The following is a 23,846-nucleotide window of genomic DNA, read 5'->3' on the forward strand; positions in this document are numbered from 1 at the left end:
AAAAGTTGTTATAATTTATTTTCAGGGTCACTTCAAAGGTACAGAAAAATACATAAAACACAAGGGCGGAATAACATTTGTAAGAACAATTGCAAAAACCGCCACAAGATAATCATGAAACCTCTATATACAGAAAAACCTGTGTCTAAAATAATGTAAAAAGGAGTGGTTTGTCCTTATCAAAGTAGATTTTAGCTATAAAAACACAAAACCACAGATCAATGTTGGAAACTCCAGTTAAAATGCCATAAAATACCCAGAATTAAAAAAATGGCTGAAAGAAAATGTATTATTGTAAAATAATTATAAAATAAAGGGGCAGTTTAATTTCACAAAACATACTGTTTTCAAACAATATACCACAATTAATGTTTACTTGCTTTATAAATTGTATTTAAATACTTTTCTAACTTGCAGGTTTACTAAACAATATGGTTTAGTTTTCTTTCTCAAATAAGCTCTGCTTCTAGGTGGCTGACCTTCAAATTCTTAAAATTTGATACATTAGTTGATAACGTTTCTCAGCAGTATCAGACAGATGCCAACAATTGATAGATCAGTTATAGCAGTTGCCTTTAGTAAAGCTGGGGAGCATTCTTAGTAGGGCCTGATAGGGAATTACCCTATTTAACTGGCTATTGATAAAATGATGTAGATTTCTTATAAATACTGACATAACCCCCCAGAAAAGTTGAAAAATCTACAAATGTGCAACACACAGGGTCTCAATTACTAGTATTAAAAGTTTGCACCATAGCAGCAAGGCAAAGCAATCAATCAGCATATTTATTTAAACAGTCTACTACTGTAAGTTAGAGACTGAAAGCAAATGTGATTGGTTGTTATAGGTTACTGTACAGGTGCAACATTGTCAAGTGTTTGGAAATGAGGCCCAATATTCTTCAGTTGTAAATAATGTTGTGCAAAATAAATTCTTTAGTGGGTATTCCCTGCAATATATGCATTGCAAGAATGAATGTGTTTGCTTGTACACCAAAACTGCACACAATACAAATAGGAGGTAGGGACCCCCAATGAAAAGTTGTATGAAAAGGGAGAACCATTTAGAAAGTTGACAAAAATTTAACAAAGTATTTGGACAATTTAGTATTAACAGCGTTAGACAAGATTTAATGTAAATAGCACCAGTTATATATAGGTATTTAAAATTAAAGGAGCCATCACTGAGGCCTTCTGAGCCTTCAGGCCTCTGAGCAGAAGGACAAAACACTCTGGTATGCAGACAGGTGGGCAGCATCCTGAGAGACAGCGGGAAAATGCTGAAATAAACCATATAAAATATTTATGTCTAACCAGCTCCACCCATTAATATGCAAAAGTCACATTACTAGATTTCTTTTTTCTTCACTACTATAACAAACATGCTGAAAATGTATGATGCTGATAAATAATGACATAAAAGCTAATGTTATTGTGAACAAAATCTCATTAAAGGGCAGTTATAAACACATCATGCTGCAGTGTAAAATTAAGTTGATAAAGTCTGATGTTGTCCTCTTTCCATTCTTCAACATCCAACAGTTTATTTCAGCAAGAACAAAAATGTCAGACTTTATCTTGTTGGACGAAAATACAGCATGCAGCATCCCCTTTTGACAGTCTTGTCATGCTTACTGGCAAATCGTTGTGTAAAGCATTTTAATACTAGTCCAGTTCTACCCTAAGGGGCCCATTTACTTACTCACGAACGGGCCGAATGCGTCCGATTGCGTTTTTTTCGTAATGATCGGTATTTTGCGATTTTTCGGAAAATTATCGCGACTTTTTCGTTACCAATACGATTTTTGCGGAAAAACGCGAGTTTTTCGTAGCCATTCCGAAAGTTGCGATTTTTTCGTAGCGTTAAAACTTGCGCAAAAAGTTTTGATTTTTCGTAGTGTTAAAACTTGCGCAAAACGTCGCGCCTTTTAAGTTTTAACGCTACGAAAAAAGCGCAACTTTTCGCGCAAGTTTTAACGCTACGAAAAAATCGCAACTTTCGGAATGGCTACGAAAAACTCGCGTTTTTTCGCGCAAATCGTATTGGTAACGAAAAAGTCGCGATAATTTCCGAAAAGTCGTAAAGGCGCCGAAAAAATCGCAAAAAATACGAAAAAGTCGCAAAATGTTCGTTTTCCAATCTGAATTTTTCCAATTCGGTCGGAATTCGTGTCTTAGTAAATCAGCCCCTAAATGTTATTTTAGTGTGTAAGTATTGCAAATGCCATTGCTTACGACTACCAATTAGTAACCATAAATTACAGTAACTCCCAATCCAGTCTACCTGATCAGCAGTCTCTTTAGTTGCCTCACAGATGAAGACGGGTTCCTCTGCCTTGGATTTGAGAAGTGGAACTGAGCACACAGTCAGGCTGGAAGTGACTGCAGCCAAGTCTGTAAAAGACATTAACACCATAAAGCTAAGTTAAAAGGGAAGAACGGATGACCAGCAGAAAAACGTGCTAAGCAAGATAGAGTAAATGGGACTGGGAGGGTAAATAAAGTAAAATAAAAAATGGAATACAGTTTAACAATTAATGAGAAATGAATTTAATGGCATGCAAGACAAGTACAAATTGCAAGACAAAACATTGCAAAACATTACAAGATTGTTGGTAAAGCCATATAGAGATATTTCTTTGAATAAGTCAGATAAAAAAGGCCATCTGGGATATTTATGAGGTTGTTAAAAAAATCATGACCCCATTGGATATATGTTCCATCAGTGCTTCTAGTTGTTATCACAGGCAAAAACAGAAGTGACAGGGGTCACAATAATTTCTTCCTTTGTGTAGCACACATCAGGGGCTAAGGACCAAAAAAGGCACGGCAGCTAATGAAATCAAAATCTGAATCAAGTTTTTATATTGAAAAAATATAGGTTTAGGTTTAAATTATTATATTATGTTGTGCCCAACCCTAAGACTTTAAAGTATATAGCAATGACTTATAAAAGTAATTGACATTTTCCCAGGTCTGAGCTTTATTACTCACACTTTATAAATCCGCAAGTATAAGAAGCTTTAACTTGCTATAACAGAGATTTAAAGGAATGGACGGTATACACCTCATACCCCAACGTAAACACTGAACAATGCTCAATGAATAAGGCTTGTACTGAACATACATTTTTCAATTAAACCATCAGGCAAAAGATGTTTTTTTTTTTTTAATTTTTGGTACTAAAGATAATTAAACCAGTTTTACTTCAGCACTTCTTGCCACTTCCTGGTTCTGACAAGCAAAGAAGTATCTGAGAACACGAATTACCAATCAATGAAAAACCATCTGATTATGGAGGTACTCAAATGCTGTTGTTTAGGGAAGGGGTTTGTTTGTTTAAAGGCAGATAAGAACCTCTGAACAAGCTGCCTTATCTATTGGACATTCAGTGAAAAAATACACTTTCTAATTAGTATGTTATAATGGCACAAAATCAGGAAAACACAGATTTTTTTTTTTTAAATTACATGAATGGACAGAATGGATTTTCAACACATGTTCTATTTATTGCACTCTTTAGCAAAGATGTTTTAGGTGTAACTAGAAACTCTGACTTCATAGTATCCGATCCTAATGCATGCACAGGTAACTGTGATAACATTACCTGTGCAATGTCCAGACGATACAGCTGTTTGTGAGGGTAGGCACATTCCTTTTTTGACATCCTTTCTATGGCTTAAATTAATAACCAACTGCATCTTTACAAGCAAGCAGCCCTCCTCTGCTGACTTGCTGCACAGTCCAGATTTAGTTCTCCCTGAAATAATATTATAATGCACATACTGTGTAATGCCAACTACTCCTCAGTCCCTTATGTAAAATGTAAATCCATCCAGAAGTAACTCTTCCCTTACTGCTTCCCTTATGTCTGTCTCTCCATCAGAATGTTTCTTCATCCAGAAGTATTTATAAGCCCCATGTGTTCTCATCTCTGTTCCCACAGCTCACTTTGCCTCCAGTCATCTCTTTAGGACTCTGGTACACGGGGAGATTAGTCGCCCGCGGCAAAACTCCCTGCTCGCGGGCGACTAATCTCCCCGAGTTGCCTTCCCTCTGCCATCCCACCGGCGAACATGTAAGTCGCCTGCGGGATGGCAGACGCGGCGGCGCGATTTCGCGCAAATCGCAGCGTCTGCCATCCCGCCGGCGACTTACATGTTCGCCGGTGGGATGGCAGAGGGAAGGCAACTCGGGGAGATTAGTCGCCCGCGAGCAGGGAGTTTTGCCGCGGGCGACTAATCTCCCCGTGTACCAGAGCCCTTAGCAGTATATCTTACTGTACTTTGTCACAAATTAAAAACATTAATACACTTTTTTAAATTAAAGAACTGGTTAGTATCATTAGCATACAGGCCCCATGAATAGCATGCAAATCCTCTTAAATAAGACAATTAGTAGTCTGGTACTTGGACTTCACCTGCAAGACTGCAGTGCTTGAGTGATGTATCTGTGGTATATTTCCAAACACGAAGGATAGGTGACTCTTTCTCATTTGTGAGCAGACCATTTCTTCTTACAGGGATCCTACTGGGACGCACACCCAAACTTTCCAAAGACCTAAGGAAAATGTAACGTGAAATCTGTGACACTAACAAATTGACCTCTTGCATAAGAAAACGTCATGCTTTGTTAGTATATGTATAGGGACAAGTGTCAGGCTCCCATACATTTGTCCTGCCCTGGCAGGTATGATGAAAATGTCTGCTGGAGCAGACATGTTCCATATGGGGTTAGCATGGTTAGACATGTCTATTTTGGAGCACTCACCCAGCACCTGATCTGGAAACTGGTACTTATACTGTAATGTCACCCACTGTGACCTACAGCACTTACATTTGGCCATTTGTGTCTGTTAGTTACCCCTCCCATATAGATTGTAAGCTCTACGGGGCAGGGACCTCCTTCATCTTGTGTTTCTGACTCTTATTGCAACTGTACCTTGTATTTATTGGTATTTATTGTTGTACTTTGTATTTATCCATTATCTTTAACCCCCTGTTTGTATTAATGTATTCTACTGTACAGCGCTGCGTACATAAGTAGCGCTTTATAAATAAAGATATACATACATACATACATTTTGAGAGAAATACATTGGAACACCTGGGGTATGGATGGTAAGAGCGAATACATGGAAACTAAAGATGTTAGGGAGTTCTATATGTTAAAATCAACACATATGCAAGAAAAATTTGGAGTTGATGCATTTGGATAGATTACAGGAACCTATAAGTGGGAAACTTCTGGGTTGGTCTTAAAAACCGAGCACAAGCCACACACACATTTTATTGAGAGAGAGAGGGAGAGATGCCACAATAAGTAAGGATAGGTTAGTAAGGAATCCAAGAGCTTTTTGCAGGATTCCCATTTGGTCCAGTAAAGTTCATAAAATATCACAACACAGATCATACATCATTTTTATTTATTGTATATCTGGATAGGCAAAGTCAGGTTCAGATTCAGTCACATTCCTAATAGAAACATTTGGGTTTGTATTGGTTAGATAGGATAATAGGGCTGAAGTGGTTAGTGGTTATGTAAATGGTGCATTTGGTTTAGCTTGGCAAGACAGCTATGAGGAGCAGATACATCTGTGGGTCCATTTGTCTCTGTATGCTTAGGTAGATGACAAGAGCACTTGTAGGCTCATATGGATCTGCCCATTTGGGGTGAGTATGCATAAATAATCATTTATGGTTTATACTGGGGTTAGGAATCACTTACTTGGAGTACTCTGCATTATTATGGCTACTACCTCTTTTCTGCATGTTCTAGAAACAAGAAACAAAGCAGAATTATTTCACAATTTTGAGTGAAGCACACACAAATAAAAATCTTCAGAGGAGCCAGGCATGCACATCCAGCCCTACACGGGCCCACCCTTGTCCACCTGCCCATCACATTTCTCGCTTCTGCTAGCTCTTAGGTAGGAGGGGGGGTTGCTATAATGGAAGCAGACCCTTGAACACTGTTGTTTCAAGCTGGTGTTTTGCACAAGGTGTTTGTCACTCTGATGCATTTCTAGAGGAATTTTTGGTTTGCACAATGTGGTTATCCATTTTTTTATGTTTTTATGATCATATGTTCAACTACTAGGTATATATGTGAATGTCACAAAACCTTTATATACAACCAGTTTAGTTTGAATATCTACTCTGACTTTAAAAGGCAAAGCAGATTTATCTTACATTTAATACCCCTTAAAAGTATGAAGGCAGCCATAGCTCACTGTATATGCCAAGAATTCCTTTATGTTATAACATTTCTACACAAATAGGTGCTGTCATATTGATTGCCTCAATGGCATTCCATTGCAATTGTGCCACTAGGTCTGGTTATAACTATTGGGACACTGCTACAGCCTGTGCTGAATGACTTTGCCATGTCTGGGCAGTGAAGGAATATTCACGTTACACAAACTACATAAAATGTTTTATGTCTAAGGGAAAAAACACCTTTACTCTAATATAGTGGTCTGTATAGTGGATGAGCAGTTACCTGCAGTAAAGCAATGCCATGACCTTGATGGATATGTTGCCTAGTGGAATCTCCTTCCAGGTTATTTTTCTTAGTTCCATTCTTCACCTTGGCAGCTTGGGAAAGGCCACTGAAGCCACTCCCTGCAGAAATTTTACAATGAACACATCATTACTGCTAGATAGTAGCAGATGTACAAATAGGACATGCCCTGGACATAAGGTATAATAATGGTTTTTTATTGTACAGAAAAAAAACTAATTTGTTTAACCATAAGCATTTTAGGGCAGGGCCCACATTACATCTTGTGCTGGACTTGACAGAATGCACATGAATATTAAAATTCACAGCATCATTAGCTAGTTCATAAAAAATGAATTTGGTCAAGAATTGACAAAGAGAATTCGCCTAGGTTCCACTCATTGACTCATTGATCTTGTGCTAAGCCAATTTGCATTGATTGACCCTGAGGGGCAGAATATTATTTGAAGAGTGTCTGTGAGTAGATGCCTGACTTCTGTGCTATGTATAAAGACTGCTTTACTGATGATTAAGTACTCCTATGAGAATCAAGGTGAATAAAGCTGTTCCTGTTTAAGTTTAAGAACCACTGGCACCCTTATTGTTATCTCAACCCCAAAGATATAATTGCACTACACCCTGGCCTCCAATACATGGGCTGACATCTGAGAAAGAGAGTTTCATCTGGGACCATTATTAGTAAAGCCCCAATTTATCATAGCCTGTAAACAGGAAGTTACTTCAGTCAGAGTACTACACATGTGAAATGCATTTAATTTCAATATAAGTTGATGCACAGTTAAAAGTTGCTAATTGTTTAAAATGTTTTAATGTATACTTTATTTTTGCAAGATATGAAAGGCTGTTATGTAATACTGCAAAGATGCACTTAATGCTCTTTATTATACACAACACATATACCTTTGTAAACCCTATGGAGTGATTTCCAATACAAGCAAATGGAGGATGCCGTTTTGGTTGATTTATAACAGTACCTTTGCCCAAGCACAGCAACCCATAGCAACAATCAGATATATGCTTTCATTATTCTACTTACAGTAGATCAGTGCTGTCCAACTTTTGTTGTACCGAGGGCCGGAATTTTTCCGACCTACGTGGCGGAGGGCCGATAATGGAAGCCAGTTTTGACCACTCCCCTTTTTGAAACCGCACCCACTTGAAACCACACCCATGTTATCACATGACCATACCCATATTAATGGTTGTAGTACAGCAAAAATGCCTGCCCTACCCTGCCTGTGTGCCATACTCTGCCTACCCTACCCTGCCTTTGTGTGTGCCATACTCTGCCTTCCCTACCCTGCCTTTGTGTGTGCCATACTCTGCCTTCCCTACCCTGCCTTTGTGTGTGCCATACTCTGCCTGCCCTACCCTGCCTTTGTGTGTGCCATACTCTGCCTGCCCTACCCTGCCTTTGTGTGTGCCATACTCTGCCTTCCCTACCCTGCCTTTGTGTGTGCCATACTCTGCCTGCCCTACCCTGCCTGTGTGTGCCATACTTTCACTGTGTGTGCCATTCTTAGCTGGTTTGTGCCATACTTGGCCTGTGTGTGCCATACTCTGCCTGCCCTACCCTGCCTGCGTGCCATACTTTCACTGTGTGTGCCATTCTTGGCTGGTTTGTGCCATACTTGGCCTGTGTGTGCCATACTCTGCCTGCCCTACCCTGCCTGTGTGTGCCATACTTTCACTGTGTGTGCCATTCTTAGCTGGTTTGTGCCATACTTGGCCTGTGTGTGCCATACTCTGCCTGCCCTACCCTGCCTGCGTGCCATACTTTCACTGTGTGTGCCATTCTTGGCTGGTTTGTGCCATACTTGGCCTGTGTGTGCCATACTCTGCCTTCCCTACCCTGCCTGTGTGTGCCATACTCTGCCTTCCCTACCTTGCCTGTGTGTGCCATACTTTCACTGTGTGTGCCATTCTTGGCTGGTTTGTGCCAAACTTGGCCTGTGTGTGCCATACTCTGCCTGCCCTACTCTGCCTGTGTGTGCCATAATCTGCCTTCCCTACCCTGCCTGTGTGTGCCATACTCTGCTTGCCCTATGCTGCCTGTGTGTATGGCACACACAGGCAGCCTACAGTGACACAATGCTGGCACTGCTCCTACAGTCTGCACAATAACTATATATTAAAAAACTTTTTAATTGCAGTACCACCTCAGTATATGTTCTTTATGTAGTATGTAGGGATTATTTGTAGGTTTCTACTGCTCCTGAGGTGTGAACAGAGGAACAATGTGGGTGATTACAGCCTGAGCCTGAGGTGTGAACACTGCAGGGGGTGAACAATGCAGAGATTAAAAGGTGTGAACAACACAGGGGATTACATTTTTAAACAATACAGGAGGATTACAGCCTGAATCTGAGGTGAGAACCATGCAGGGGGGCCGCCAGTTGGACAGCACTGCAGTAGATTGACCAATGAAGATTGCTGATCAGATCATTAGGTTACCACATGGGCATATTGCCTAGTGAGACATAATTCTACACTGATGCTTTATATGAAAAAAACCTGTTTACAACAGGGTTCAAATCTTTTAAAAATGGAGCATGTAAATGAATGTCCTTTATTAAGATGGGCCACATGGGCAGAATACAATTGGCAGGGCATTAAAAATACTGGATAACTGGACAGGGATACAGACCTGACATGCTGAGTGACAACGATAAAGGGCAAGATGTCTTTGCATGTGATGATGTTTTGGGATATCCAGAGCTTAAAGAAGGTGCTTGGGTGCTCAGGCGCTGCTGACATGCAGTGGGACTACGCACTGAAGAACGTAGCAATGACTGCTGGCGTCTTTTTTCTTGAGCTTTTGTTTCTATCAAAAATAATTAGAAAATTGTATGTGAAAAACATTTTGAATAGATGTGAATAGGTGAACATGCCATTTATATACCTTAATGAAGCAATTAGACTATCTCTTACTGTGTAGAGCATTTTTTAACTGGTAACACCAAAAATTAAAGGTTTTTATATGCATTTAAATATAATGATTTGTTTGCTTCATAAACACTACTATGGATTATGTAATAATGCTGCTGTTTAGCCAGGGGGCAGCCATTAAAGCTAAACTGGATAATAAAGGCACATTGTTTAAAACACAACAAGATGGACAGGGGTCATCAAGAATAATATCTCAGATAATTGAGGAAATTAAAAAAACAAAACTGCAATCAGAACATGTACAGTACAGCAGGACTGTCTGCAAATACACTGATCCTGGGTAGAGGGGGGGGAAAGGTGAGGTCTGGCACCTGCAGTATAAGCCCTGAGTATAGGCACTTGGGTTTTGATTTGTACAGACAAGGTATATGTTGTCAGTATGAAGAGCTCTAGTTGCTACTGGCATGATATTTCAAAGAAATTTAAGGGGAGAGGAAACCTTTCCCCCCCCCAATGCCAGGCCCCCTAACTTGCTCCCTCCCCGCAGCAGCTGTTACTTTCAAAAGTGTCCCTATGTGTGCAACTCCGCAGATAGATGCCCTCTCTCACCAATTCGGGTTCTCTTCTGTAGAAGCTGCTTGCAGGAGCACGTTCAGTTAAAGCTAGGTCCAGGATCACCTCAACTGCACGTGCTCTTGTGGGATCCTTGTTGGCAATCTGACAGAAGGGAATCCTACGTGGTGTGAGATGGCATATACCAATTCCACAAATTTGTATACCTGGTACAGAGATAAGGAAACTTTTGACAGTAACAGGGGGCACAGGGTGGGAGCGGGTGAAGAGACATCACAGGGGGCCTTGGATTGGGGGGTGGGTTTTATTCTTCTTTAAGAAGTAATATTTTCTTCAAAAGTAGAAAGGAAGGCCAAACAATGCTAAATACTTTGCAAAATCCATTAAAAAGTGTATTATATAAGTTTTGCTATTTCAAGCACTTTTGCAATGCCCATCTATTTGTATTTCATGTTTGCATGACATTTACTTGCTCTTTTGTATCCCTTCACTGATCACTTCTCTGCGAGTTTTAGTTCCCTTGGGTCGGTTCAGCTGCATACTGGCAGTTCCTGCAGATCTGCATTAGATGCAAGTCAGTGTCTATGTCTATGTTTCCTGCTCTTTGCATCTTATTCAGTAAAGCAGAAGCAACTGGCATTTTGGTATGTGACACGAGAATAGCAAGTACCTTTGTGAATAGCCTTTAAATACATGCAATTTTACGTTCACGTACATTTACTTGTTCTCTTGCATCCCTTCAATGATTTCTCCCTTTCCAGTTGTTTCTTGCATCCCTTCACTGATTTCTCCCTTTCCATTTGTTTCTTGCATCCCTTCACTGATTTCTCCCTTTCCAGTTGTTTCTTGCATACCTTCACTGATTTCTCCCTTTCAAGTTGTTTCTTGCATCCCTTCACTGATTTCTCCCTTTCCAGTTGTTTCTTGCATCCCTTCACTGATTTCTCCCTTTCCAGTTGTTTCTTGCATCCCTTCACTGATTTCTCCCTTTCAAGTTGTTTCTTGCATCCCTTCACTGATTTCTCCCTTTCCAGTTGTTTCTTGCATCCCTTCACTGATTTCTCCCTTTCCAGTTGTTTCTTGCATCCCTTCACTGATTTCTCCCTTTCCAGTTGTTTCTTGCATCCCTTCATTGATTTCTCCCTTTCCAGTTGTTTCTTGCATCCCTTCACTGATTTCTACCTTTCCAATTGTCCCTTCTTCAGTTGTTTTCCTAAATGAGCCCTAAAAGCATTTTTGGTTTCTAGATGCAGTGATGCTCTTCCTATATCTTTGGCTTTAAATCATAAAAACATTACAGAAAAATAGCACTTCGTCTATTTAAAATACTGTATTGCTTCTCAATAGTAAAAATGATAGTTCCAAATAGTATAAGATATTTAAGCTAGTTGTGCCGACTTGCCAAATCACTTATTTCATACTGTAATGGGTCGTGCCCACATTGTCTTGGTCGGCACATATTTTTATAAATTTCTCAGAATATGGTCAATTGGTCAACAATTCTGCGATAATGTTTTTTCATTATTAGGATTTGCTTTTATGATGTGTTTCAACACCACCCTCCATTATTTCTCTCTCCCAGTTTATCACTGAACTGTTATTTTTGGCTCCTGAATCAATTGTTGCAACCAAGACGGTATAACAGACTAGAAGAGAAATTTACATGGTTCACTGGTTTAAGCTTATGAGCAAGAACAGAAAGGAATAAACACATTCTGCTTTCAAGTGCAAAAAGTAAAATTTGCCTGGGTGCTGAAAAGTATTAGAAATAAAAATGACAGCACCTAAAAGGGCTTCTTGTTTAATGTAAAGTGTATTATTTTGCAAATGAATTCAAATATAATTTGAAAAAAATGCTGTCTTTAATAAATAAGACTTATCTGTTTCTCTCTTTAATAAATGAGACTATACTGTCCCAGCATAATTTATTATTTTCCTCACATGATTCAAGATTACTCCATGGTAGAATGCTTAAAGACCATGACTAATGTCCATACCCCTGGCTAAATAAAGTGCACACAGAGAAATGTTTAAGACCATAAGTATGAGGTTAACCCACAATTCCTGGAGGTGGTTTATGGCAAAGAAATATAAAGTGATACTAACATGTTGCCTCTAATGCTTTAGTGGATTAAGATAAAGTTTTTGCTTATGAAGTCTTTGTGCCACTACTGCAGCCGCTATAGTATAAGAGGTTTAACTTAACAACCTTTCTAAGTGTAACACCTGGGAAGTGTCATTAAAACTATCGAAAATAATAAGGCCTTCATGGAAAAAAATAGGAAAGACATAAGCAAATTGGTTCCCCCTTGCTAAATAATACATCTGAAGAAGTTTGTGAAAGTTTTCAGTTATCCAGGTCATAATCTACACTATCTAGTAGTGATATGTCTAAAGCAACTGGACTTTCTGAGCTTTTCTTTAGAATGAGGTGAAATGATTTAAGATTGTTCAGCAAGTCCTGCAAGCTTTCTCTGCCGGGAGAGGCTTCACTTCCACTTGAATAGGAAACTCTCTGTCTAAGGCAGACAGTTTTGGCCATATGTTTTCAATTAAAATGTATTCTTATTTCTTATTATTATGCTTTATTTATATAAGACTAATATGTTATGGAGCGATTATGAGAAGTGTTGCTGGAGAGAGATGAAAACCATGTTGATCCCTAAGCTTTTTGTTTCCCCAGCCGTGCCTTGTTTTGGTGCCCCTGAAATGAATGAACAGCAGAAACACAAGTGGTATATAAACTTATGCAAACACAATCCATTTTATTCATGTTTCAATTTTACACAAAGAAGCAAGAAATGGAACAAAATGATTGCTAATGAAGAACATGACAAGGACAGACTGACTGCAAGTAAAACGTTGAGTAAGGTAACAGTTTCACTGTGAGACAAAAAAACACATAACAAAAGGCACTTGGGCACATCTCCTTCTCACTGAGATAAACAGGGGCAAATACATCTGTACCTTGGTGAGCTGAGCCCTGTTACAGCCCTAACACCCTGATTAGTTTTCTTACTAGCAGTTTATGCTCTCCCTTTATGGCTGGAACATAAATTCTAAAGTGCAATGTTTAACCACTAACTAATTCAGTGCTGTGCAACTTGTAGTGGGCCAATTATTTCTGATATAACATGTTTAAGGGTCAGATTAAAGGGGGGTTCACCTTTAACTTAACTTTTAGTATGTTATAGATTGGACAATTCTAAGCAACTTGTCAATTGGTCTTTATTATCTATTTTTTTTTAGTTTTTGAATGATTTGCTTTCTTCTTCTAAGTCTTTGTAACTTTCAAATGGGGGTCACTGACCCCAGCAGCCAAAACACTATTGCTCTGCGAGGCTACAGTTTATTTTTACTGTTACTTTTTATTACTTATTTTACTATTCATACTCATTTTACTATTTATATATCGGTCTCTCATTCAAACTACTCCCTGGTTGCTAAGGTAAGTTAAACACTAGCAGCCAGATAACTGCTGAGACCCCAAACTGAAACAGAAATTCTAATAATTAAAAAACCACAAATAATACAAAATTAAGACCAATTGCAAATTGCTCTCTACATCATACTAAAATTTAACTCCAAGGTGATCAACCCCTTTAAATCAAAATGATGATGTCATACAGTGAAGTCTGTGGAGCCTTCTAACAGACAAGGGGCCATAAAAATCCTTTGGAGGGCCACAGGGCCCTGAACTATTTTATCAAAACTCTGCATAACAAATAAAAAAAATGTCTTTACAACCTTCTCATTATACAAGGAAACAAATGATTACTTTATCTCTAAACAGACAAAAGGACACAGCTGGTCTCTACAATAGAATAACATGTAGCTATTCAATCAAATGGAACATTTTTGTAAATCTTTAATTCACTGAAGGTACATTAATTCAGGGTCTTCTTATATTTAAATGGCCAAATCAAAATTTTGCATTGAAAATGCAAGGCAATCAATAATGATAATTAAATCACCAACAGCCTACTCAAATGTGTTATATGATATATATATTTATATACACTACGCTTTTCCTTTAAGCTAATGATCAATACACTCTAAATTAAAGGTAACATGGATATCCCCCTTCAAAAAAGTGCCTAAATAGAAACAAAAGAGCTGCTATTAGTAATTTTGAAAAGGGGTGTCTGTGTACCGTTTAATTTAAAGTACAAACCAATAATTAGCTTGAGCAGTTTTCTCACTCAGTTTAGCTCAGTTCATACAATTTGCCTTACAGCTATATTAAGCAGTGCATCCACACATGATGTATACAGCCACAGATAATATACAAGGGTACCAAAAGTTAGACTGGGATCTACCAATAGCTCTTGAGCAAAAGACCAACAGATCATGAGCAGAGCAATGTCTACAAGCAGCTACAATCCTGTCCGATTCTTCTTCTGCAGATTAGTCAAGTGTATTTTTGTTTAAATATAGCAATATGTACTTTCTCATGTTTAACAGAACCTTAACAATGTTGTTGTGGTGGTATATGCTTTTGGAATAGCATCACTAAAAGTATATAAATTCTTCCATCAGTAATTTGCTACCCCTGAAGCTAAAAAGCTCATACAACATACACAGACTTTCAAATCACTACTAGAAAAATAAGCAAGTCCAGATTACAGGATCTAACAAAGAATACAATATCATAATGGGTATGCATCAAATATCACACACACAGGAGATACAAAATAACAATGTACTACTGTATATTCTAAAAAGACACACACACCATGTACTGAATATGAACTAAAAAAGCAAAAAAACAAAAAAAAAACAAAACAGTACATGAACTAATGAAAGTACACTGAAACCCAACCTTACACAAAATGAATATTATACTATATAAGTACTTAAGGAAGCTCAGACAGGTGACAGAAAATCACAGTGGCACTAGATATAAAATCCCAGTATGCTGTATATGTGCTAAACAAACCCAACATACTATACACAGTACCACAACAAATATGCAGTAAAGAAAGACCACATACAATATAGGATCACAAGCATGGAAAAAAATACTAAAAAACACACCAAACATTAAATAACAGAGAATTTAATGAAGCCTATGTGCCAGATAAGTAGTTAAAGCATATGTGTCAAGGCAATTCCCAGTTTAGTTTTATTATAGTATTTGATATAAACCAACACAGATTAAAAAAAAAGTACAATAAACACAGATGAAAGTTCGTACACAAAGAATACCAAAGGCATAAAAATACCAAAGGCAAAAAAAAAAAAAAAAAAAAAAGAATAAAAAAGCTCAAAAAAATATTGAATCACAATGAAAAAGAACACACTTAAGGAAACACAGAAGTAGGAATAAAAGATACCATAGGCAAGTCACATGCACAGAAACAACAAAGTATACACATACAGGCAAACGAAACTCGAACGACTAGGAAAAGATACAGAATCATGAAGTGCATGTACAGGAGGTATAGCCATAAATATGCCTTAAATAAAAATGACAAACACAGGACAAAAAGTCACAATATATACTAAAGACATGGTACAACAAACACCCAGGATAGAGCATTACAACTACACATACACAAGACATTTAAACACAGTTTTGTTTTTTTTTTTACAGAATTGGACCTGACTCAAAATAAAGTGCAAAAAAGGATTTTTCTCTACAAGGCACCTCATCGTTTTTAAATAAGGAAAACAAATTAATTTATTGAATAGAAATTCAAGTTTTCTAGGAAACAACTAGATTAGAGAGGCAAATAAAAACGCTTCACCACCCTGAATTCTCCCTCCCAAAATAGTCTAACAATAATAACATCACAAGGTAAAAGAAGTTGCAGCATTTAGAAAACCAAAATACATGTTGAAAAATGTATACTTTCCCCCCTTTCCAACTACACGGTGCAGTCTTTCTGCTCATACTGCATTAGTGGGCATCAGCAGAACTGACTGCAAGCTACTTTATCTCTCAAGTTAAGTGTAAAGATATTGACTCACACAACACATTTCTCTTTTAACCTTGGCTTTCTAATGCATACAGGAACAGTAATTACAAAAAGAGTGCTACAACTCAATCTAATCACCTAATCCATGGCTATTAGGTGTCCCTTTTGGTAGGTCTCAAAAACAATAAACTACATGTATGTCTACACATCCAACAGAAGCTGTATAAGCAGAGGTGGTAGCAGAGGTATGTAGAGGTAGTAAAAGATGCAGAAAAATCAGGAGATTTTGAAAGTCCCGTTAAATCTAGGGAAATGGCTGGATATTTCTTCATTGCGGAGTTAAGGAAGCAGAAAATGAAGATGGGTATTCAGATGAGTCCAGTGAAAGGCTGTCTTTTTGATTTAGTTCTAGAATTATATTTCCATCAGGCTGTGGATGTATGACAGGTGAAGCAAATAAATTACCAAAGCTAATGGTAATGGAGCAGCATTTTCCATTTTAATGACCTTGAAGACAGAAAGAGCCTTTGGGGGATGGAGAAAAGGTTATTTACGTAAGTAAATGCCCAGACTGCATCTCCATGCAATCATAGTGGCCACACAGATATTCATAAATAGACAGACCTGTTCTCTTCTAAGGCCTGTTGCACACAAGGTATTATGACTACTGCTATAATCAGACTAAAAACAGCAGTGATCAATATGTCCTTATTTGCCTGTCACCAGGCTCTATCAAAAGCACATTTGATGGGCAGATCTTTGGTCAAAATTAAGGAGCTCTACCTGTCCAGGCAAATAGACACATTTTAAGCACTGATGTTTTCTTCCCAAGTACAGCAGTAGTCAAATTTTTCCATTAGGCAAACAAAAATCAAATTTGATCCAAACATGTTTAAATTTAAGTTGTTACGGTTGTCAGCTCTTTTAGCCTATTCTACAAAGAAAGCAAACATTAAAATCAATCTCTAGTGTATTACTTGCGCCTTTTTAAATACTTAGTACTAATAACGTATACTGTGGACTTGCAAGCCAGAAAATCATAACATTTCAGCTCAGTTTGGACCAGAAACAGTGCCACATATATTCCACAGCACCTAAAATGGGCGTCCAGCACTCCAGAATGCTCCCCTTACCTCTTACTGGGCCCAACACCCTTTGGCTGACTTTCGGAGGACTATGGTTGGAGCTGCTACAGAGGAATGTGAAGTTGATGGAAGGTTTAATCTGTGGGGAGTTCTGCTGGCTGTTGGTGCTGGCTGTGCTGTTACTGTAACTCCTGGTCCTGATTAGACTGTTCTCTGATAAAGAGCCTGATGTCAGACTGAAACAGTTAAGGAAACATGTAAGATTATGGGAATGTGGAAAGCAGAAATACAATAGAGTATACAGTAGGTTGCCAAATGCAAGCTACTGGCCTCACTCTGCACAATGCCTATTTTTTTTTTTATTTGTTTTCATCACTTTTTGTTACTTGTTGAGCTTAACAGGGCAACGAGAAAATTGCAGTTATGTTTGTTGACCATGTTTGGTCCTTGCAAGACCAGAGCAGAGATAATAATCCCTTTTGCATAATGGACTCCTGCTAACAAAACAGTCATGACAAAGGGGTTTGTTCACTGGTAGTCTAATTATTTACCTTGCAAGGACCAAATATGAAATTACTTAAGTTTCCTTGTTTAGATTAGTTTTTTCATGATTAAAACAAAAGGCAAAGTACAGCCCAACTCCTACTGACTGAACAAGGGGGTATATTGCCCATTTAAAACACCCCACTTCTATGTGCAGGAGTTACTTATATGTTAGAAACCCATCTAAAATTCCAAGATGACAGCAGAAAAAAAGTGGGATCATACCTGGAGGCCTTGACTGGTGACTTTGTGCTCTTTTTTTTCAGTGTTCCAGGAAGAACCCCTTTGGTGTTGCGCAGGTGTTTCAGCATCCAAGCTCGAAGGTTTGTTAGGTTGTTGTACTCTGACATTATTAGTCTGGGCCAAGGATTGCATTCTGCCATATCAAGGGCCGCAGTGGCCACAGCTCTTCCAATCTAATACAGACAGGGACATAAAATTAAACATTCAGCTGATCTACCAAACATAAGGAGCTAGCACACATCACAACTTGCAAACCTATGCAAAGCTGTACAGATATAAGATCTCTTATTCAGAAAGAGCAGAACTAAGAAAATAAAAATTATTTCCATTTTATTTATAAGAATAACAGTACCTTGTATATGATCAGAACTAAACTGCATAAATCCATATTGGTGAAAGATTTAGAAGAATAACAGAAAATGAAAGATTCTAATATGAATAGTGTAAATAAGAGACTGGAATATGAATAGGAAAGGCCCTGAATAGATTATTTTTTCTTTTATCAGTTATAAAAATGATAACATTGTAGTCTCACAGAAGACTTATAAAAGCCCTATCACTCTGTTGGTAAAGAAGAAATGCATAATACAATAAGTAGGTAGGTAACCCCCTCATCATAATGTAAGATTTTGAAATTTATTAGAAGGGCTGGTATGAGAAGGAAGAAGTGGTTGTAAGGTTCATTTTATGTGTAGTAGCTGAAAAAGTAACTAAAAAGCTGGTTGTTAAAGCTTGCTGTAATTATCATTATCATTTTGTTTTTGACTGGCCAACATAGTACAATCCAACAAGAAATTAATTCTTAATTGCTGAATCCTTTACCAATTAACTGAAATGCCATTACCTGTTCAAATACTTGTGTAGTGTACTTCGGGGGAAATGCAGGGGGTGGAGGGGGGCTGGCCCGGCCACAGTCATGGCATGCTGCAGGGATAGAGTTGACACAGCGTCCTGTGTTATAGTTGCACTCCAATGTGTAACTAAGAAGAGAGAAATAAAGCTAAGCCAGAATATACCAAACCTAAATATATAGATGTAATACAAATAATCAACTGTTTTATACATCATATCATCATCATTAGGGTAATGCAGGAAAACCAATAAATATGCTCAGAAAGAATAAAGAAAATCCTCCTTGTGCAAAGCTCCAAAGACAGGGCTGTATTTAGGTCCCATGCCACCCTAGGGACCGAACCTAAATACACCCCTACATTGTGGAAGTGGCGTGACCCACTACCTTCATTGCAGAAGTAATTTTGCGCAGCATGCATGTGCAGTCACTTCCACATGACGACACAGCACCCTACCCTTACCCCGGCAACTCCATCTTCAGATTTCCTAAAAAAATCTGCGGCGGAGGCATTATTAAATAAGGCCCTGCATACAGACGAACATTTCCTTGAACATTTCCCCCCCAGTGGTGTACAGGACAAAACGTATCCCATTCTTTCTTAAGGGGCTGTATTGACACAGGCACACCTAAGCGCCATTGCAGCATGCTGCGTTCCACCTGCACTCAGTGCTTACACTTGCTTTTGTCAGTATGGCACATAAGAATGGGATGCATTTCGTCCTGAATTTATCAGGGTCGCCACATGTTCAAATGTCCCCTTAGGTTATTACTATACCTTCATTTCTGTGAAACATCAACCCATTTAAATTCTTGGCAGACATTGAGTTAAATCACTGAAAACCTAGTGTCATGTTAAGTATGTAAACAGTACTTATTAAATCCTCAGTAACATTACAATGAAGCTTTTAGCTAAAGTGAGCAAATATAACCACAGTCTAGATAATCTGCCTCTCTATACTGTAGAATATGTAATACACCAGAACTTTATTTCATTGTGTAATTTGCATTACAATTTGATGTATACAGGTATGGGACCTGTTATCCAGAATGCTCGGGACCCAGGGCTTTATGGATAAGGGGTCTTTCTGTAATTTGGATCTCCATACCTTAAGTCTACTAAAAAATCATTCAAACATCATGTAAACCCAAAAGGATCATTTAGCCTCCAATAAAGATTAATTATATCTTAGTTGGTATCAAGTACAAGGTACTGTTTTATTAGTACAGAGAAAAAGGAAATCAAGTTTAAAAATTAGAATTATTTTTTTTTTATAATGGAGTCTATGGGAGACAGACTTTCCGTAATTCAGAACTTTCTGGATAATGGGTTTCTGGATAACGGATCCAGTACCTGTATAAGCTGATACTGTTTTAAATTTCTCAATAAACTTGCCTGAATTTAAAAAACCACAGTACTTCAATATAAATTCATGCAAACATACACAGCCTGTGTTCATAGCTATAAGTAAACTACAAACAAATTATAACTAATATAATCGCAAAGTCATTTTAGGGCCAAGGCACTCAAGGGGTCTTGACCACTACGGTTTTCTTGCGGAAGACAATGGTGATGAAAATGCCCCAGTCTCCTGTTACCATTGCAATACACAAACAGAAAAAGGAGCCACCATTCACCACTACTGATGCAAATGTTTCTAACCAGCAGCTGTCTGCATCTGTAATGGGTAATGTATTTCCCATGTTTTTTAGGGGCACATTAGCTGAGTACAATAGAAGTCAAAGCCCTGTGTGCCATAGCACTTAAAAGAATCAGTAACACCAAAACATTTTTTGACGTAATTAAAATATAAAGCACAGTTGCCCCGCACTAGTAAAAATGGTGTGTTTGCTTCAGCAACATTACTATAGTTTATATAAATAAGCTGCCATATAAAGTAATGTTGCCCTGCACTGGTAAAACTGGTGCCCAATGCAATGTACAGAGTAATGTATAGTTTTACCTGTGAATGATACCTGTTGCCTTATGAATAGCCACGCGACCACTACCCTCTTTGGACTGCCCATCTCTTTTGTCCTTAGCATACATATTTTTCTCAGAAAAATTGCATGCCAAGAAATCAAAGTTTGCAGAGTTAAGAGAGATCAACTTGGGGTAAAGCATGTTTTCCACCTAGTAACAGAACATAATAATAACATTAATAATACAATTTCAGTTTCCTAATTTAAAGTCAAAGTTACACACAGCAAATTTACCACACTAAATAAAAAGCCCCTTCAAATTGGACTCTGGTCACTTTTCAACCCTATGTAACTATGTAAAATAAACTCACTGTAAATATGATAAAATAAGGTCACCCTGAATCTCTGCAACTAGCTTAAGCCAGAATATGGTTGTTTGACTTCTAATGAAAGTTTATTATAATTGGCCCAGGTTAGTACCCTATTGGTTATGCAGTGGAGCCACAAAACATGCTGTGCATATATGACATGAAAAATCAGGTTACACAGAAAGAAAAAGCAATCTTTGTTATCTGCTATAATGTAAATAATATAAAAAAGCAGAACTGTGTAGGCAAAATGTATTGATTCATTTGCAATTGTAATTTTGAACCTGTATACAAAGGGGTCACTCTGTATGCAGCATCTTTAGCACATATGTGCCATTACTACACTGGTTAATCATAAATAAAATGGGTTGGAGCCACAGAGAGCTTTCAGCAATATCTTGGTTTATGGGTACTTTTGGCTGAAACAGTACCAATCCACTAAGGGATTTCCCTAATTTAACATGTAACAAACTTGCTTTTAATTACCCACTAGTGCTACATGTATACCACCAAGCTGGAATTATTGGGGTGAATGTGTAAATTATTTTCATTAAGCAAGAACTCAAAAGACACAGGGTCTTTAAAGTGCACATGGCGTGACTATTTCAGGCATGCTGCTTTTTTCACATAAGAACTGCAAACTACTCCAAAATAGCAGGTCACCATTTACCAGAGCAGAGTATAAAAAAAGCTCTGCCTATGACAGACACAAGCAGAAACAGGAGGACACTGCTCAGAAACACTCTCATTTCTAAGAGGTGGCCATTTGTTAAAGATGTGGGGATAATTACCTCTGTTGTTCTCCACAAGATCTTCCCATTTGAAGGGTTCACTCTGCACTCTTTATGGCTTGTTTACTAAAGCATACCAAAGTGCAAGCTACAAAATACATGCAAATCACTATGCATTTTACCCACAATGTAATATAACTGCATGTTATTTTAATTTTGCTATATCCATAATATGAATCCTGGGAATAAATAAGCATTGTGCATAAAAACATAAACTGGGCTGATTTTATCACTTTGCCCATTGTTAGTGAATGCTGGTTTGCAACGTGGCTGCATCAGTATTACAGAGACCCTGAAATAGACAGGTTCTTGAACACTGTGTTCCAGGACAAAACAGCAAATTTTTAAGAACCTGTTTCTCTTATGAGCTCCTTCAGGGCTGACTGTGTTTTAGTGTAAATGCAGGAGACTTTAAATTAAAAACTTTAGAAACTCCATTAGAAACATTCTTTCTATTCAAGATATTATGTAAAAGAGACCTAAAATCCCCTTTCCTGATAAGTGACCAAGAATGACCTCCTGCTAGTTGGCCTTACAGGACTTAATCAAAAAAAGAAAGATGGACAGGAAGGCTAATGTGGACCTAAAGGGCTGCCATCACTTTTGTCATGGTGATCACACAAAAAGGCAAGGAGACCCAAAGGATAAAACCACAATTTTTCAGAGGAAGTTGACAACTGCTTTTTTAGGAGAGATCATGTAGTTTTGTAGCTATAGGTAGATTTGCACCCCCTTACCTGTTGACTCAATCATAGGTATGGGTGTGAACCTGGACATTTAAAAATCTGTGCTCACCTGGTCATTCTCCTCTGTAAAATAATTCCCATACATAAAGCAGCCTCTCTTGGAAGCATGGCCATGTAAATCCACATAGAAAGCAATGCCACTCTCCTGAGGGGGGATGGACTTTGTAAAAATTGTAGGTTGAGAACTGCCACTGTGAGAGTATATATCTTTGGGCTCTGTGTCTGACTCCAAGATAAACACATCTCTTTGCCTAATAAAATCTCTTGAGTCTGACAGAAAGTTTGGGTCATTTTCAGGGGGTGCCCCTTGTGTCACAGCTTGAGGACAAGTGATGTAACATTCTTCCTTCTCCATACTATTCAGCAGATTGTTTGCTTTTTCTAGTTCTGACAAAGAGTCTTCCAACGGTAAATCTTTTAGGGAATGATTAGAGGTCTTTGGGCAAAGAGAGATGTTAGATGTCTGTAGAGACACTGAGGTCCTCCAGTCAGGGTCATTTGGACCAACACTGTTATATACATGATGGTAGAGAAGTACTGTTTTGGCAGCATAAACTGACGGATGCAGTTCAAAATCTGGATTAAGGTACTGTCGATTGAGGTTGACCCCTCTGGAATCTGTTCTGTAAATGGATGAAAAGTACTTGTTATAAAACTATAGCAATATTGCTGAAAAAACAGCACATGTTAATGTACAATTACAATTTTAATTTTAGTACAATTACAAATGTATATTTGTGTAATGACAATTCTATAATGGTTATATTAGAGTAAAATATAACAGTCGTAAACATGCAGTGCCTTTACAATGTGCCTTGACTACTGTTTAGATTCAGTCATACGCACATGTACAGGGAAGGTCATTTGAATTGAAAGTGATTTAGCACAGAAGTGCTGATTTAGGGCTGGGCTGTTCAGCAGGGCTGCTGCATCTGCCTCTCTCAAGCTGAGCTGCTCTTCACTGAATTACAATTTGAAAAATACAGCCCAAACTCTTCACTGAGCACCAGACATTATTATTCTAAATGGCGATTGGTGCATAGTTTCGGCTGTATGTGTTTTCTCAGGTTGCACTTATATTACACTTATTTTACATACATTACAACTGGAGTGAATTCCAGTTCTTTAAACATGAAGCACTGATGCACTTGCCTGTAATGACCCCTAACCACACCATCAGGGTTAAGCATGGGGATGAGCTTGAAAACAAACATTCGTCTCAGCATTTGGGCTCTTGGGTCATCTTGCCGCAAGATGAACTCCAGGAAACCATTAAATACAAAACTGGATGGTGTTTCTCCAGGATGAACACGGCTGCTGAGGAAATAGACCTGCCAAGGCAATTATGGTTGTATGGTTAGAGAACAGTTTGATCCAGATCAATAGAAAGAG

The 23,846-nt window shown here is 38.1% G+C and overlaps 1 protein-coding gene across 2 annotated transcripts in view; it reads right to left on the reverse strand.

Annotated features, from left to right (window-relative positions):
• agbl5 (ATP/GTP binding protein-like 5) overlaps positions 1 to 23,846 on the reverse strand; it is a 38,964-nt gene continuing 15,118 nt past the window's right edge. The window contains 12 exon segments of one of the 2 annotated variants that reach the window (NM_001126731.1): positions 1 to 1,280; positions 2,285 to 2,394; positions 4,421 to 4,560; positions 5,728 to 5,774; positions 6,502 to 6,623; positions 9,170 to 9,346; positions 17,039 to 17,226; positions 17,759 to 17,949; positions 18,621 to 18,756; positions 20,591 to 20,760; positions 22,504 to 23,077; positions 23,607 to 23,785. In NM_001126731.1, coding sequence (NP_001120203.1) covers positions 1,203 to 1,280; positions 2,285 to 2,394; positions 4,421 to 4,560; positions 5,728 to 5,774; positions 6,502 to 6,623; positions 9,170 to 9,346; positions 17,039 to 17,226; positions 17,759 to 17,949; positions 18,621 to 18,756; positions 20,591 to 20,760; positions 22,504 to 23,077; positions 23,607 to 23,785 — 2,112 coding nt within the window. In that variant the 3' untranslated portion in view covers positions 1 to 1,202. 2 annotated transcript variants of the gene reach the window in all.

The sequence above is a fragment of the Xenopus tropicalis genome, chromosome 8, assembly GCF_000004195.4.
Source record: "Xenopus tropicalis strain Nigerian chromosome 8, UCB_Xtro_10.0, whole genome shotgun sequence".
Classification (NCBI taxonomy): domain Eukaryota; kingdom Metazoa; phylum Chordata; class Amphibia; order Anura; family Pipidae; genus Xenopus; species Xenopus tropicalis.